The 17,685-nt window shown below is 53.6% G+C and overlaps 1 protein-coding gene across 1 annotated transcript in view; it reads right to left on the bottom strand.

Annotated features, from left to right (window-relative positions):
- ITPK1 (inositol-tetrakisphosphate 1-kinase) overlaps nucleotides 1-17,685 on the bottom strand; it is a 179,191-nt gene that overhangs the window by 40,127 nt on the left and 121,379 nt on the right. The window contains exon 4 of the mRNA XM_011991748.1: nucleotides 13,850-13,967. Coding sequence (XP_011847138.1) covers nucleotides 13,850-13,967 — 118 coding nt within the window. The remainder of the gene's footprint in view (nucleotides 1-13,849; nucleotides 13,968-17,685) is intronic.

Genomic DNA, 17,685 nt, shown 5'->3' with positions numbered 1-17,685 from the left:
CAGCTCACTGTAAGTTCCGCCTCCCGGGTTCACGCCATTCTCCTGCCTCAGCCTCCCAAGTAGCTGGGACTACAGGTGCCCGCCACTACGCCCAACTATTTTTTTTTTTTATTTTTAGTAGAGACAGGGTTTCACTGTGTTAGCCAGGGTGGTCTCAATCACCTGACCTCATGATCCGCCCGCCTCGGCCTCCCAAAGGGCTGGGATTACAGGCGTGAGCCACCGCGCCCGGCCAGGTTGTTTTTTATAGCAGTGTGAGAACAGACTACACCAGCCCTAGAGGAGTGCTGAGATCTGGGTCATCTCTGGGCAGACCACACAGCTTTGATGCAGAATCCTCATGTTTAGAATACAAGGCTGGATCTGGGGCTTGCCAGAACAAGTCCAGAGAAAACACAAAGGCAACATCACCCAGCCCTGACAGTGCTCTTGGCTGAGCCAGAGGCCCTGAGGCAGCCGAGTGAACTCCATGACAGAAACTTATCTAAATGCTTGAGGGGAGGGGAGAAAGGTGGAGGGCTCTGGCCTATGACAAGGCCAACAAGTCTACTCCACGCCAGGTGGAGGGGGCCTGTACCACCCCATGCTCCGAAACAAGAAAGGCTCTCATGAAGAGGGACCATCTCTGTTCCTGGTGATAACTTGGCCTTTCTTACCTGCCTGGCCTTTGTCTGTGTTGTACCTGCCACCGGAATGCCCTCCCTTCTCATCTCTGCCTGTTGAAATGGAATCTTTATCACTGAAGCCCTCAGATTTGGCCCAGACTGGGGACTTATTACTGTTGGGGGCCTACAAGGGGTCCCTCTCTCACAGGTTTTTTTTTTTATTTGAGATGGAGTCTCACTCTGTTGCCCAGGCTAGAGTGCAGTGGCGTGATCTTGGTTCACTGCAACCTTCACCTCCCAGGTTCAAGCAATTCTCCTGCCTCAGCCTCCCGAGTAGCTGGGACTACAGGCATGCGCCACCATGCCCAGCTAATTTTTGTATTTTTAGTAGAGATAGGGTTTCACCATATTGGTCAGGCTGGCCTTGAACTCTTGACCTCAGGTGATCCACCCGCCTCCCAAAATGCTGGGATTATAGGCGTGAGTCACCGCACCTGACCTCTCTTGTAGTTTTTCTTGGCCGCCATGGAGACACCTGGCCCACCCTTGGAGCCCCCCAGCACTGTCCTGCCCTGTGAAGCTGGCACCACAGATTGTGGTTATGGCTTGTCCTGTGTTTCCTTCTCCTTAAATCATCCCAAACAATAATGCCTGCCCTGATGCCTGCCAATGTTCCCCCTCAATTTCTGGCCTCCACCCCATCTCTTCCTGACCAGAGTCGCCACCCTCACCACACCCTCAGCATCTTTTCCTGAAGCCACAGCAGCCTCCCAGTGGCCTCCCTATCCCCCCCACAGGCTAAGCAGAAACTGGCCCTGGAGGCCCTCTGGGCCTTGGTGTGGGGCTCTCTCCTACAGCACCAATAGCCCCCATTTCTCCTAAACATCCTGCTCTCTCCCTGAAATGGTTCCTGCCTTCCTCTAATCGAGTCCATTATTTCAGAGCTGCTCTAAATACTACCTCTGCAAGAGCCCCACAGACAACCAGGACCACCCCTTCCTGTGGCCCTGAGCCCATGACCCCACGTGCCCCAGGCCTGTCTCCCATGGGAGTGGGATTTCTGCTCAGAGCCTCCCCCAGTGCATCTGTTTCTTACATATCTGATTCTTGAAAACGTTCTTCCCTCCTTTGCACACTTATTGAGCAGGTACTATGTTCCAGGCCCTGATCTGGTGATTCATGGTCCCCAAATACACACTCGCCCCTGTCCTCAAGGCTGTCATGGTCAGGTGGGGAAGAGAGTGGGCAGCAGACAATGATGAAACAGTGGAAAGAATGTGTGATGAGGGCAGCAAAGGGTCTGTGGGTAGGGAGGAAGGCACTCAGACCCACACAGGGAAGGGAGTATGTGGCACAGAGGGCTTCTGGGAGGAGGTGGCCTGAACCAAACCCCAAAGTTGGAATTAGTCGTGGGGACCAAGAGTATTCCAGACAGGCAGAACACCATGGACAAAGGCCAAGGGTGAAGAGGGGTGCCCCTGGGGTTCAGCTTGGCTGCAGTGTGGAGTGCAGGGGCAGTATGGCAAGAGACGCCGCCCAGGAGAGGGAGTGGGCAGGGGCGACAAGCCCCAAGACACCCAGCACAGGTGACAGGGCCTGGAGAGATGCAATGATAGCAATCAGATTCCATTGAACTTAGAAGTATGCAAGGAAAAACCATTGTATTTACTCAGTGTGGCAGGCAGACTCTAAGGTGACCCCAAGACCCCCTGTGGGTGGGTGACACCCTGCATGATCGCCAGGACTGCATGCATGATGGATGGGTTCTCCTCTGGGATTCGGGTATGCTGCATTGCTGCCCTCAGAACAGGGAGATGGTCTGGGTGACTCTTAAGGCATCACACACAGAGCTGCTTCTCTGAAGAGGAAGCTGGAGATTCAAAGCACAAAGAGACTGGCCAGCTGTGGCTGCCTTGCAAGTAGAGGGGTATCGTGAGAAGAAACACAGGACCTGTAGGAGCTGCTGGCCAGCAAGGGTGGGAACCTCAGTCCTACAGCCACCAGGAACTGGATTCTGCCAACAAGAGTTAGCTTGGAGGTGGATTCCTCAGGGCCTCCAGAAGAGCACCTGCCCCTGCGGACACCTTGATTTCAGCCTGTGACACCCTGGGCCAAGAGCTCAACCACACCATGTGGGCTTCTGACCCACCCACCTGTGAGATAATAAACAGGTACTGTCATAAGTCACTCAGTCTGTTGTCATCTGTCATGCAGCAATGGGAAAGTAACACATCCAGCTACTATCAGCTTTCAAGGGGGAAACGCAATTGTGATATTTGGAGTAACTGGGGAGAAGGAGGGGGCAATTCGCCAGTGGCTACAACCCCCTACCCTGCTCTCTGAAGGCATCTAAGAGACCCTACGGCCTTGCCACAGCTGCAACCTCCCTGCTAGCAGCTAGATCCTCACTTAGCTACCTGGTGACAGGCAAGCTGTGGATAGAAAACACTGGAGGATAGGAAGATAAGACAACAAATGCCACAGGTGCAACGTTACAGCCCAATACAGCAAGCCACAGGCAGGGGAAGAGCAGGTTTCCTCAAAACCACCTGACTCAGCTAGTGACTCATTTCATCTTATGTGACCAGAGAGCTGTTTGCAACCAGAATGTCCAAAGCCCAGGAAAAGAGGAGCCAGACACTGGCCCAGACAGAGACAGACATTTCAGCGCCCGATGTCTGAGTCTGGCGGCGGTAGCTGGAAACGTGGGTAGACTCTGTGGCAGCTGCTCCCACTGATTTACAGCCCCTTCCGGGCCCAGGCAGACGCTCACTGTCCCCGCTCAGCTCCAGCTCCCGCTCCCAAAACATGGCAGCCTTTTTACTTTCAAGACATTTTAAAAATGTTTGGAGGGCTCTTTCTGATAGTACCTATTCTAAAAGCAAAGCATCTTAGCTTGACCCCAGAGCAAAGATGATGCTTACATTGATGACCCCATCCATAATTTTTAACAATGGGACAATTTTCTTCATACAAAAAGGGCTCTAAGTAATCAACAAGACCAACAACTCAACTGAAAAAAATGGGCAAACAACAGGCAAAGATTCGTTCATAGAAGACATGCAAATGGAGCCAGTGAATCCACGATGGGACACTCTATTGTGCCAATAATGACAAACACACATCAGACGAGCTGGGTACGGTTTCCCCAGGCAGACTGGCGCCATCAGGAGTGAAATTTGCTCAAACTTTTTGAAGGGCAATCCAGTGAGATCTGCCAAAGTGAGGAATGTTTATAATCTTTGGCTGAGAAATCCCACTTCTAGGGATTAATTATACAGAAATATGCAGGGAGCTGTTTACTGCAGCCCAGTTCGTTTTAAAAACAAAAATCCAAACAAGACTGGAATGACCTTATGGGTCCGATATAAATTAGGATTCATTCATTCATGTGTGGAAATATTATGCTGCCAGCAAAAGGGGCAGACCTGATCCCCCTCATCTTCATGGGCCGACATGGGAAGAAGCCAAGCAAGACACATGCTCAGGGGGGACAAAGAGTTGTATCAGGACGTGGGTAAAATGACCCTATTTCTAAAATGCACACATTGCACCAGAGCCTACTGTAATGAAAAAATAAAATTAAAAGTGCACATATATCTCTACATGTATGAATAAGAAGGGTCTAGAAGGATAAGTTCCAAACTATGAACAGCGGCTGCCTCAGGGAAGTGAGGCTGGAGTTAAACAGATTCAAGAAGCACCAGCAATTAGGGCCCACACACTAATACAGGGAGCTCAAGAACAGACCTGTGCAGCGCTGGAAGCAAGGGCGGCCAGGAGGCACCCAGTCAGGGCATTCCTGAGTGTGTTGAGTGCAACAGTCTCTTAAGAGAAGCGCCAAAGACAGGAGGGGACTCTACAGTTGATTGGATGGAAAAGGCTAAATTCTGCAGAACTTCACTGATTCTATGGCATGTTTTCCATATTTTCCATCTCTGAAATTGAGATGTGTCTCATAATCGATATTTCACAACTTCCTTAGGATTTTTTCTTTTTTATAGAATATAAAGTATCAGTGCATCTTACAATCGGTGATGAAATTCAATACACGGCCCCTGGACTAAAGATTCATATTAATACATTACTAAGGCTCTGAGAAGTCCTGTAGCAAAGAAACATGTAATCCTGATTCTCCAACATATCTGACACTTTTCTCTTTTCCTTATTTTGCCTTTCCCTTTGTTCACACATGAGATTATGCTGACACTCCACAAGGTGCCACATGGTGCCCTGTGGATGTCTGCAAAGCTGCAAGGGGATCTTGTCACTTTCCAGGGCAACTGGGGTGGTTGGGACACAGTTCCTACAATTCTGTATGATGACTGTTTGGTAAATACCACAGTAACAATGGCAAGACCCATCCATGGATGCTACAAGAGAAGGGCAAAGGTATGAGAGACAGTCTGCAAAGAATCCTCTTAGAAGGTTCTTGCCAACTACAAAGGAAAAAATAGAAATGTAGAGTGGAGAAGCCTGGTGGACTTTAACCAAATAACTGCTGCTGAGCAGACAGAAGACACCGTTGTCCTCATGTGCCTCCTGATATGACACGCTAGGGAGGGACTGGCACTGCTGGGTGGTGTTCCTGCTGAAAATGTACGACCTTGACCTAGTCACGAAAACACCAGATAAACCCGAATTGAGGGACACTCCACAAAATAAACAGTCGAGGTTCTTCCAAAGTGTCAAGGTCAAAACCTGAGGCTCCATCCCAGACAGCAGGAGACCACAGAGAGCAACAGCAAGATTGGATCCTGGACCAGAAGATGGGTATTAGTGGGACAACTGGGGAAATTGGAATTCATTTAGGCCTTTCAATTACTGAATAGTTATCAATGTGGTCTTCCTGGTTTAGATAATCATGGTCACACAGGATGTTAACACTGGAGGAAGCTGTGCAAAGGGTATATGGGAACTTTGTGTACTATCTTTGCAACTCTGTCAAAATTTCTTAAAAATTACACTAAACATACCTGTGCAATGTGAACTTTATTACAATAAATCTAGAATACATCATCTAGTAGCCAATAAAGAGATTTTTAAAAGCCCACTTGTGTTACATGATGGGTCACCCTGAAGACATTCTTGTCTGGGGAACTGAACCTAGGCTACAGAATTGCAAACATGGGGCTGGGCGTTTGGGCAGAATGGACAGAGGGGAGCAAATGCCTGGCAGGGTCTGGTCTCATGGGGGTCACTGCAGGCCTACCATCAGGGCGCCAGGGGCTGCTGCCTTTAGCACTAAATGCAAGTTCAGAAACACAGGACTCACAGGGTCACAGCACACAGGGTGTGGTCCGAAACTCACAATGCACCGTCCGCCCGGAGAGCTCCCACCGATTGAGGAATCCTTACAACAACCTGTGAGGAAGGTGCCCCAACATTATCTCCCTCCCCATTTTACAGACAGGAAAGCTGGGGCTCAATGCAGTTAAATAACTTGCCTAAATGCACACAGCTGGGTGTTCAGGAAAGGCTCTGAACCCAGGCAGTCTGACTTTAGATTCATTATGGCACTGCTTCTGAAAAGACCCCTGCAGAGATGTGGGTCCCATGGAGAGAGCACTGGACTGAGAGTCGGAAAGGTGCCGAGTGGTCCTGAGTCAACCATGCAACCACTCGGGGCTTCTATTCTCATTGTTGAGGATGTGGAGAAGAGCAATTTTTGTAGGGTTTCGAGAACTCAAGATCTCTTTCAGCTGGAAAAACACTAAGTGAGCCATAAATTCACACTAAAGTGTAAATGGCTGCTACTGGATACTTTCTGATCAATCTGACCAACAAGGAGGTTTTGAGTACCCATGTGCCCTGCTTATATTCCAGAGGAGCCAGGAGACTCAGTGTGAGGAGGGGGAAGAAGGTTGCTGGGAGCAGAGTCTGGAGGGAGTTAGTCAACACAGCCAGGGGAAAGGAATTTGGGGTGAGAGCCAGAGTCCCAGAGACAAACAGTCTGTTCACCAACTGGCCTAGGATCAGCGGCAGTGCCCTAGTAGAGTGCTCAGAGCCAGGTGATGTCACTGGGGGAGTACCTCCTAGAGGAGGGGTGCCCGTGGGTCGAGAGGAGACAGGCGTTTTCAGAGAGCTCTGCAGGAAGGCCTGGGGCAGGCCCACCTGGACCAACGGGGGTATCTCGGACAGAAGCCACTGAGCTGGATGGCGCTGGAGGGGTTGGTTCTGCGGGTGGAGGGGCCTTCTTGTTTTGCTGGAGAATGGGTCCCTGCCGTGGTCTTAAAGGCCCAGCAAGGTTAAGCTCTGAGTGAACAGACAGGAACATTCTTCCCTAGATGAAGGTGCCTCTCCCCTGCAGGGTGCCAGCCAGCCTCCATGAGAGCTCAGTTCACTCCTGTGAGTCTCTCCTGGGAGCCTCCAGACCACTGCCCTGGGCCACAGCTGCGGAAATGAGGAGATTGAGAGAGAACCCAGCATCTGTTTCATCTCTGCCAGGGCCCTTAGGAGGCCTGGACCTGACAACCTCTCCAGAAAAAGCTGATCCAGGCTCCAGGGCCACTGTCCTCCAGGCACAACCCCCAGCCCTGGTGGGACAAAGGCGTGAGGCTGCCAGAGGGAGAGTGGGGAGGCTCTCATTACTCTCCAGGGACCCCCCAACACCCTGCTGCAACTAGGCCAGGGAAGAGATGGCAAGGAAAGGGCCGCGAGTAGGCCTGTGGGCCTGATGTGGAGCTGGCTTTGGCTGTGGGGGTGCAGAAAAGGGGACGGGGTAGGGTGATCCTGGGGGCATGCTCCCTGAGGCCCTGTCCTGCCCTGAACATCTCCTGGCCTCTGCTGCCTCAACTGAGAGCCTGGCCAGCAGGACTGATGCTTCCAGGATTCCCGGGTCCCTGGGGGCTGACACAGCCTCGTCTTAGAATGTGAACGTGTGGATGGCTGCACAGGCGGCCCCTGGCTCCAGGGGACAGGAGCAGACCACACGGAAGGGTCAGCCAAGGGCAGGGAGATGGGAGGGATTCTGAGAATCAGCTGTAAAATAGATGTTTGCTGTAAAGGAACAGGGTGAGCTTTGGCATCAACATGGAGCTCAGCTTGAAGATGCACCAGCTCTGAAACCTCAACTAAGTTACCACAACCTCTCGAAGGTTCCACACCCCCATCTGTAAAGGGGGAACCCTGCAGCTGGGGGAAGGAGCAGCTTCAAGGACAGGAGGAGCCACCTTCACAGGCCAGACCTGGTCCCACATGCTCTGGGGCACCATTTCCTCCTCACCCCACGACTCCTGGACTGGCGGAGGGCACTGGCCTCCACACGGCACGTGCCAGGAAGGAGGCTCATGTGGACTCAGACCAGGGCTGGCCTCGGTCCCAGCTGCCACCTCGTGCCGGCGAGGCACCTACCCGGCCTGGTCCGCAGCTGGCACTCAGCTGCCCTGGGGCATGGGAGCCACAAGCACGATCCTGCTCTGCAGAGCCTCCCCTGCACCCAAAGGGCGGGTCTCAGCCTGGGTGGCGGCAATAGCCTATGTGAAAACAAAAACAGTGGTGCTTTCACACATCCCCTAAGTCCAGGAAAGGGAACTACAAGCCAAGCGCCTCCCCCGAGAGGCCCCTACCTCGCTGGCACCCTGTTCTCCCTCATTCCGGACCCCTCCATGGGGCATGCTGTCCCCTCACCTCAGCCCCGTGGTCTGGGCAGGCTGACACTGGGGGAGGCATGGGCAGGTACACACCGAGAGGTCGCTCTGCACAATCTGGGGTGGGGCCACCACCTGAGATGCCCACTCAGCACGACCGAGGCACTGGCAACCCACTTCCCAGATGAGCGAACAACTCAGGGGAGAGTGACTGGCCCGGTCCCCCGAGGGGCTAAGATTGGAAGCCTCGTCAGCGACAAGGTCCTTCTTTCCTGCCATGATGTGTGGCTGCCCTCAAGTGTCATTTCTTGGACCCCAGAGGGCACCCCCAGGGACGATGGCCATGCCACCAGCACTAGGAGAGCCTGGGCAGAACTTGCCTGCAGGCACACAGCCCCAACCCTACCTATCTTCGCCTCAGTCCCTCTCTCATCAGCCACAGGGGAGCTGGGGGTGTGGGAGGGGTACACACAGGGGTGAGGGGCTGGGCTTGAGAACCACTGCCTAAGAACAGACCCACACTGTGTGGGTTCTGATCCCAAATCTGCCCCCAGTAGCTCTGTGACCTTATGTAACTTAAGCTCAAAGCCCCTCAGTATCCTCACCTCTAAATTGGAGGTGATAACAGAACCTTCCTCATAGGGTCATTAAGTGGATTAAATTAGCTACTATCTGTAAAGTATTTAACCCAGCGCCTGGCACGCTAAGCACCTGCCTAAGCGCTGACAGACGCACAGCTCAGAGAGGCCACACAATGCGGGGGGAGGGGGCGGGGGCAATGGGCAGGGTCTGAGGCCTTGACTCCAAGCCCCCACCCCACTGCAGCTCCCTGAGGGTTGACAGTCAGTTCCTGCCTCTGGGAGCAACTCCCCACCAATCACAAACACCCACCCCCAAGGCAGAAGCTTTTTGGGGAATTATTTCTCCAGGCTCTAAGGAATGTTACTTTCTCTTTGCTTGGTATCTACATTACTCAGTTTCAATCCAGCTTTCAAATGGCCTCTAAGATGAGCCCTGATTAAATTCTCATAAAACCACAGGCAGAAGCATTCAATCTGTGGTATGCACCCCCGTCCCCAGGAGGCCTGGGATCCCAAACGGGCCATCTGTCACCCCCAGAGCAGATGTGTGAGAGCTTCAAGAAAAGGAGAAGAGGAGAGACTCCCGTCACCCCAAAGCAGTCAGGGCTTTCAAGGACCTCTCCAGCCTGTTGCCCAATGGTCAGAGACCTGCTGTCCCTGCAGACAGGGACACAAACCCACGCCTTGCAATTACGGCCCAAGTGCCTTCTCACACATGGTGCCTTCTCAGCCAGTTCAGGAGCCAGCTGGAGCCTTGCCCAGAATCGCTGAACCTGGGGTGGCACAGCCACGCCTTGGCCTCGGGGCTTCCATCTCTGGACCCTGGCCCTGGGTGGCAGAGTGGGCTGCTGATGGGAGAAAGAGCCTGCAAATTCAATGTTTGTCACTGCAGCCTCCTCCCTCCCTCCCCAAGGCCTGCACCAGGGAATGCTTAATTTCTAGGAAGAATTAAGTGCTTGGTTTGAATTGAATCCAAGCTCACTGCTGCCTGTGCCTCTGCCTAGGGGGTGTGGGTGTGGGGAGGAACGTGGGTGTAGGTATAGGCACGGCTGCCTCCCAGAAGCAGTCATCTATGAGGTAAAGTTGGAGCCCTGGCATGCTGGGGTGGGTCATTCTGCAAGCCAGGATGCTGGTTGCTACAGGGAGGAGACTGCTGCCGAGGTCACAGACTGAGGCCAAAGCCCCAGCCAGAGGAGAAATTCCAAGGTCAATCAGCCATGGGAAAGGTAGGTCCTCAGGCAGGGACCCATGTTTTGGAAGGTGACAACATGGAAGACTGCTAGTTCTCCCCTAAAACTCATTCTAGCCCTTCTTCCACGGTGATAAAACCTGAGTTCTAGCTGGGCATGTGGCTGCTCAGAACAAGGACTCAATTTCCCGACTTCCTTGCAGCTTAGGATGTGGCTAATTCTGGCCAGTGTTGGTCCTGTAGCTTCCAGAACCCCTCCTTAAAAGAGAACTAGGCCTTCTTCTCATTTGCTTCCTTTTTCTTAGTCGTCCTCTCCATCCTAATGTCTAGATCTTGGATATGAGGGCTGGAAATACAGCCATCACCCAGGACCAGATGGGCAGACTACAGAAGAATAAGGAGCTAGAAGGAGCCAGGGTCCCAGCCCCTGCACCCATGCTGGATGGCCTAACTCTGGGCTTTTACATCAGAGAGAAAGGAAGTTCTGTCACATTTAAGCCACTGTTATTTTAGGTCTGCTGTTAAAGTAATTTGAATGCTAACTGATACTAAGTGGGTGGGTTTGAAGCTGCCAGAGCTGAGGCAGAGAAATGACCCTGCTTCCCCTCCAGGCTCTGAATGAGACAAGGATGAGCTCTGGAAATGTGGAACTGAGAAGGCAGTGACCTCACAAAGGCTGCCCGGAGACAGCGGGGTTGGGAGCTCCCAGCAGCAGGCCTCATCTGTCTCCTGGATGCAGAGCTGGGGTGGGAGAGGCCCTCCATGGCTGATGCTCTGCAGGGAGACAGATGGCCCACCTAAGCACAGACCCTTATCCAAGGGCTCTGCCTGCTATTCCTGGGAGAGCCTCCCCTTGTGCCATGGCCCAGCTGCCCAACCCCACCGCAAAGCAGGGGCTCTGGTCATCTCCCTCCCCCTGCTCATCAATGAGGATCCTAGCAGTCCTGAAGCGCCCACCCATCCCCCACCAGCTCTGTTTTCCCTGCAGCTGTCCAGATTCTCTGAAAACAGAGACAGTAGCCTTAGTGCCAGGGAGGGTGACAACCAGAGGAAGTCTCGCCAAGCCCCTTCTCCCAACACAAAAGCATGTCACTGGATTGCTGTGATTATCTGAGGGAACTTCAAGGGTAATTATGGCCATTTACAGTGTGCCTGAAAGGGCTGAGTGCCTCCAGGAACAGCAGGGAGTGGAGGAGGGGGGCCCAGGGTGTGCTTCTCAGGAAGGCTCTCCGCCTCTGCAGCTTGTGGGGGCATGCAGCAGGGACCCACCCAGCAGTGCGGGTGAATGGACAGCCACTGGGAGTCAGGAAAGGGCTCCAGGAAGTCCCAGCCTCTGACCACCCTCCTGGAAGAATACGAGCCCAGGCACGGGGTGCATCATAAGGAAAACCCAGGGTGCAACATTCATGGCCCACCCACCCTACATTTCCTGCTGATCTAGAACCAAGCGTGTGTTAGGGTTTGGTCAACAGCTCTCTCTCTGGACCTGTTGGGGACTGGGCCCTCTCCTGGAACACCCACAGCTCTCCCCCTTACGGGCAGCTCCTGAACTTTCTAATCTCCCAATGAACTAGGACACACCCTGCTTAAAATTCCTGACCTGAGTCCTAACTGCCTCCACGAGAGGCCCAATTCCGAGCCAGGCAAGTGGGCAATGGAGGTACCTCCTGGGCCTGCCTCTCGGCGTGTGACTTCCTACGGTCCACCTCATCATCACTGGGTTCCTGCTCCCTGAACACAGCATACACGCTCATACCCCGGGCCCAGGCTCACTCCTGATCCCAAAGCCCTGGTCTTCTACTCCTAAAAATCTAGCATGTGAAGACTCAATTAGGATGCTGGGGTCCTGCCATCATGGTGGGAGCAGCTGGAGCAGTTGCTGTTCCCGGGTGACCCAACGGGCCAGTCCCATGCTAAGTGCTCTGCAGACATCAACCCTGGGTATCCTGACCCTGACCCCATGGCTGAACCAGGTATCACCCACATCTTCCAGAACACCAGCAGAACTCAAATGATTGATTTGACTGAGACTACGTGGCTAACAAGAGCCCAGACTGGGACTCACACACAGGCTGCCTCCCTCCAGAGCCTGTGCCTTTGGCTCCAAAAGGCCCTTCAGCAGCACTGTCTTGAATCCCATCCAAACGTGTCACTCTTCAAATGGACGTGTCCGGGACATGAGATGTGGCTGCTGGTCTGCCACCTTCTTCCACTCACTGGGCTTTCTCATGTTCTAATACAGCCTTCTGCTCTTCACACAGGCAGTGTCCAACAAGCATACCTTCTGGAAGGAGGCTGACTCCCTCTCCCAACATTTGACCAAACCTTCACCCATGGCAGACTGAGATGAAGGTGAACCCAGAAGGGAATGTACAGCCCTTTCTTCCCATCTGGGATTCTGGATGGCTCCAGGAAGACAGTGCAAAGGGAGGGGAAGTGCACAGCAGAGGCCAATCACTCCAGGCCCAGCAAATAAAGGTTGCTGGCGTGTGCTAAGAAAGCCTGTGCACAGGGGGCACCAGGACAAAACCCCCATTCTCTGCGCCCACTGATGTGTCAGGCATTCAGGGAAAGAAGCCTCAGGAGCCCTTCCAGGACAGCCAGATCCAGCAGCCAGCTCTTCTGCAGGGCACATTCCTTCGAGAGGGAACCAAGGACTCACCCATTCTCCAGGCCAGGGTCCTCAGTGGTACCCATTTCAGGTTCTTCTAGATCCAGGGCCCTCTGGCCATCAAGCTCAGGAGTAGGGGCCAGGGAGCCTGAGTCAGAGAGACCTGGCTGGATGCTAGCCCAGCCACCTGAATGCTGTGTGACGTGGCACATCTGCTAACCTCTCAGAGCCTCTGGGATTCATCTGTAAAATGGGAAGGCTTATCATGCCCACTTCTAAGTGTACCAAAAGGGAGAATACAAGGAGAGGGCCTAACCCAAAGGCAGGAACACAACACATACCCAATAAATGGTGGTCTCAGACTCCCATGCAGATGGTCTGCCTCTGGAGCTGTGAGCCAAAAGGTACCCACTGGTCCCACCAGTCACCATCACAGGAAATTATGCCCAAGGCCAAGTCACCATCCAGGTCAGCGTTCATAGCAGCCAGGTTAGGCCTCAATCATGGTCTGTAGGGCAGGGAGCAGGGGCTGCCTCCTTGACCCCAGGATAAATCCTCACAAAGCCTGAGGGTCCAGGCCAAGCACTTTTCCTTAAAATTAAACAAGAGCTCTCAGTAGGGCACACTTGGACCAAGCAGTGAACTAGAAGGTTACTGTTAACAGGAGTCTCTCCACAAAGTCTTTCTCACATAAACCCCCTGAGAGTGCAGCCTTGAGTTCTCTGGCTCTGCCTGCCCCAGGGGTGGGGAGGGGTCGGGGTGAGTCCTCAGGGACAGGAGCCTGCAGTTGGCAGGGGAGGTGCTGCAGTGAAGAGGGAGGCCCCTGCCCTCCAGAACAGAGTGGACCCGTGAGGTCCAGCAGCCACATTACATCTCCACGTGTTTGATTTAAGGCCTTCAGTTTCTGTTTGTGTCCTCTGCCCAGTTACATAACTCCACTCGCCTGCCTGCCGCTGCGCTGTCTGCACACACTGCTGCTCTCCAGCCACTGTGTTACCGGGACACTTCAATGTCACCCATGGGTTCAACATAACAAAACAAAACCCTCAGAACCCCTTTCCGCAAGAGCACCCTGAGGCTTTCATTTCCTCACTGCTGGTCACAGGAGAACGCAAGGACCTGCCCAGAATGACTGCCCCATGGAATTCAAATGCTTCCTGCCCCAAAGTGCTTAAAAAGACAAGACCCCTCTCTCTCCACACCTCAGGCCGTGGCCACTTTGTGACCACAAAGATGGCCGCCTGCCACGGATGCGGTGCCACACATGTCCCTACCTTCCATGTAGGCCTCAATCTTCCGGATGAGCTCGTAGGACTTGGAGCGGTCGAGCAGGGTTCTGATGGCAGGCAGCGGGTCCAGGACGATGGTCTCAGGGTGGGCATCGATGTACTCCTGAAAGGGAAGCAGGCTGCTCTGGTTAGAGCAGGGGAAGGGCCAGGTAGCATTTCACCCCTCGTGCCCTCTGCACATCCATCCTGTCCTACCCTCCAGCCCTGGCTTTGGTGGAGGGTGGTGCATTCCAGCACTGGGGCATTGCAAGCAGTCACCCTGAGATCTGAGACAGAGGCCTGACCAGGCCAAACTCAGAAATAGAGCGCCACGCGGAAGACAGCGAGGAAACCTCAACCAGGCTCAGGGCAGGCCGCCTGACTCCGGACAAAACCTCACCCGGAAGCAGATCCACTCCAGGCGCTGGCTCCTCTGGGAGTGGCGGCCCCGTGCCCACACTGATAGGGACTCTGAGGCAGGGCCGGGGGAGTGGGATGAGGCCAGGAGTCATCAGACCGTCTGTGGGAAGGTGTGGCGGAGAGAAACATGCCACAAGGTGGGCACTGGCCACCCAGCACTCCTCAAGTACTGCACCTCCATACCTGCTAGCTTTGGGGTAGGCACGAAGGAAATGCAAGAGAAACTGTGACAAAAACCAGTCTCTAAGGAACTTACTATCTTCTTAGGGGAATAACCCTTACATGCGGGGAAGACACTGTTGTCCAGAACAGAACTCAATAAAATAACAGGCAGAATCCCACACCACCCTGGTGGGCCAGACCAACCCGAGCTGACACAGCAAAGGAGCCCACCCTTGTTCTCAACCTCCATGATTCTAAGGACAAAACTGGAATGCTGGTGTGATGAGAGGGGGGTCTCGGGGAAAAAGCTGGCCTAAAGAAGGCCTCAACCAGCTGCTGCGGGTTGAATTGTGTCCCCCAAATATACGCTCAAGTCCTAACCCTTCAGCACTTGTGAATGTGGCCTTATTGATAAGGAAACAGGGTCTTTGTGGATGGAATGGAGTTAGGACAAGGTCATGCCGCATGTGGGTGGGCCCCAATCCCCTGGCTGGATTTCTTAGGAGAGAAATCTGAACACAGACACAGGCAGGAGGCCGTGTGGAGACAGACAACTGCAGTGACGCACCTACAAGCCGAGGAGGGGCGGAGGGTGCCCACCCCCACCAGGAGCCGGGAGAGGGGCAGGGAAGCTTCGCCCTCGGGGCCTCTGGAGGGAGCCACTGCTGACGCCCTGACTGGAGCCGTTGGCCCCCAGGGCTGGGAGATTCCCGTAGTGTTAGGCCTCCCAGTTTGTGATACTTGGTTACGACAGTCCAAGGAAACGGACACACCAGCGTGATTCCTCCGCCCAGCCAGCCCCTGCCCTCCGTTCACCATTCTGCAGCCTGTCAGTGAGGCCTGCACAGCCAGGGAAACGCACCCCAGTGCTGCCGTCCTAGTGAATCTTATGGACAGAAGGAAATCGCCATTTGGAATTACTTTTCTTCAGTGAACTTATTTTGGTCCTAGTGACCACTTGTTAAGCCACTTTTAACACAAAAACCAGAGACTCATATTCCCACTTCTGCTCTGAAATCGGTCTCTCCTTGGATTTCGCGGCAGAGTGTCTGGCCCTGGGCTCCTTTCCGTCTTTCGGTCTGAAGGTTTAAAGACTTCAGCGGCGGCTGGCGTAACCTAGGGGAGGGCTGGCGTAACCTAGGGGAGGCCTCGCGTTCCAGTCCTCACGCCTGTGACTGTCCTCACCCCTTAGCCATCCTCTCCCTGTACACAAGTGCGAGGACCTAGATGCGGGGCAGGAGCGTCACAGCTCCCTCCGGCCATCAGCAAGCCACTTGGCCACCAACCTGCTGCCTGTAGACAGTGGACCAGGCACTGATGCGGGAGAGCCCACGTCTGCCGCCCACACAGAGCGTGGGGACTAGCCGAAGAGTCTCCTTAAGGAAGGTTTTAGCAGAGCTGCCCTGGGGCCAAGCAGCCATGCCCAGTGCCTCTCACCTGACAGTCTCAGCCTCACCCAAGTGCCTGCACCTGATCCCTCATCTCACTTGGGGGCTCTCCATGGGCAACTACCCCTCTCGGCACCATTCCGTCATCAGAGCCTGTCCTTTCAAACGCAGTCCATGCTTCCACGAGAGCAGGTCACTCATGAGGCCCTCCCCGCCGAGACTCACACATATGTATGAAATCATATTCACAGCACAACATTAATAGCTGGGTGCAGTGGCACAAGTCCGTGGTCCCAGGTACTTGGGAGGCTGAGGTGGGAGGATCACTCAGGCCCAGGAGACTGAGGTTGCAGCAATGTACAATGATGCCACTGCACTCCAGCCTGAGCAACAGAGTGAGACCCTGTCTCCAAAAAAAAGAAAGAAAGAAAAAGAAATGTCAATATTAAAAGGTCATCCACTCAAGAGACTTCACATCACTGACAGTGCTCTGGGCATTATGTGGGGTGCAGCAGATACCTGGATGATCAAAAGCCTTCTCCGCTTCACCCCACCAGATCTATAGTCCTGGCCAGCAAGTTCATGTCCTCGGTTATGAGCTAAAGGCAGTTGGCTGTCCTCACTCCCCTACCCTAAACACACCAGGAAGAAGCCTGGTGTAGTGGGAAGGCTATGTGACTAGGAGTCAAGAAACCCAGGTGCCCGGTGTCATCACCTTTCAGAGTCACCGTTGGCAAGTCACTTGGCTTCTCGGCATCTCAGTCTCCACATCTGTGACATGAAGAGTACTGCAGATGCCCTTAGGGTCTCTGTAAAGATGGCCTCTAGTTCTAAGGGTGTAAACAGACTGAGTAAATGAAGAGTGTATTTGTAAAGGTAAACCTGAAGGCTACACAGGAGAGCTGTTCTAGAACAGGACAGACCACTAGCTAGAGGCATTCCAGGTAACGGGAGGGCCACCCACGCATTTGCTGCCTTCCTTCCAAAAGGGGGCCAACAGCCGAGCACGTGGATGGGATGAGCCAATTCTCCCTCAGCAACTGAGGCTGCTTAGAACACAGACATGCTCCTTCCTCCCCCTCAAAGTCCCGAGAACAGTCTCCGCTCAGTTCTGAATAAATGAGGGCGATTCTGATTCCATGTTTATGCGTTAGGACAGTGACCTTTAAAGAGAGAACTCAGATTCATTAAGACATGAAGTTAAGCCAAACTCATGAGGAAAGAGGCTGCATGAAACCAAAGGGGAAAACATCTGACAAGCAGGCGCCAACAAGCTTTTGACCGGGCATGAAAGCATCGGCATGAACAGAAGAATTCCTCCTAAACACGATCTCTTCTAGGATGGGGACAGAGAGGACAAAGAGTTTTCCCAGTCGCCTCGCTATCCACAAGTGGACTTCGTGCCAAGCTTTCCAGCTTATCTATTATACTGAGGGCCTCGTGCATTTTTCACAGGTCTCTTAGAATTACCAATCTGCTGGGCGGGTGAGCACCCTGTACCACTTTATCACCACTCAGAGGAAGAAAGGCACAGCCGTCTCCATGCCAAATGGTAAGCACATGTTCCCTCGCAGGGCCTGCTGGCTGAAGGACACCAAGAGCGCGATCCTGGAGCCAACAAGGGCAGCCTGGCTCTAGGCAGACATTCAGCCCCCGCCAGGATGAGGGCTGGAACACACCTAGGGCAGAGCATCATGGTGCCCGCCCACAGCACAAGCTCCCTCAGGCTTTTTAGAGGCCCCAAGCCCATGGAATGATGCCAACAGGGACAACCGGCCCTTTGCTAAGCTGTCACTGAGAATCTGAGCAGAATGAGATGAACGTCAGAGATACTCTTTCCTCCTCCATCCTCACAGGCAGGAAATGAGCAGG

Source organism: Mandrillus leucophaeus, unplaced genomic scaffold (assembly GCF_000951045.1).
Source record: "Mandrillus leucophaeus isolate KB7577 unplaced genomic scaffold, Mleu.le_1.0 Scaffold4, whole genome shotgun sequence".
NCBI lineage: Eukaryota > Metazoa > Chordata > Mammalia > Primates > Cercopithecidae > Mandrillus > Mandrillus leucophaeus.
This window is presented reverse-complemented; position numbering and strand designations above follow the sequence as displayed.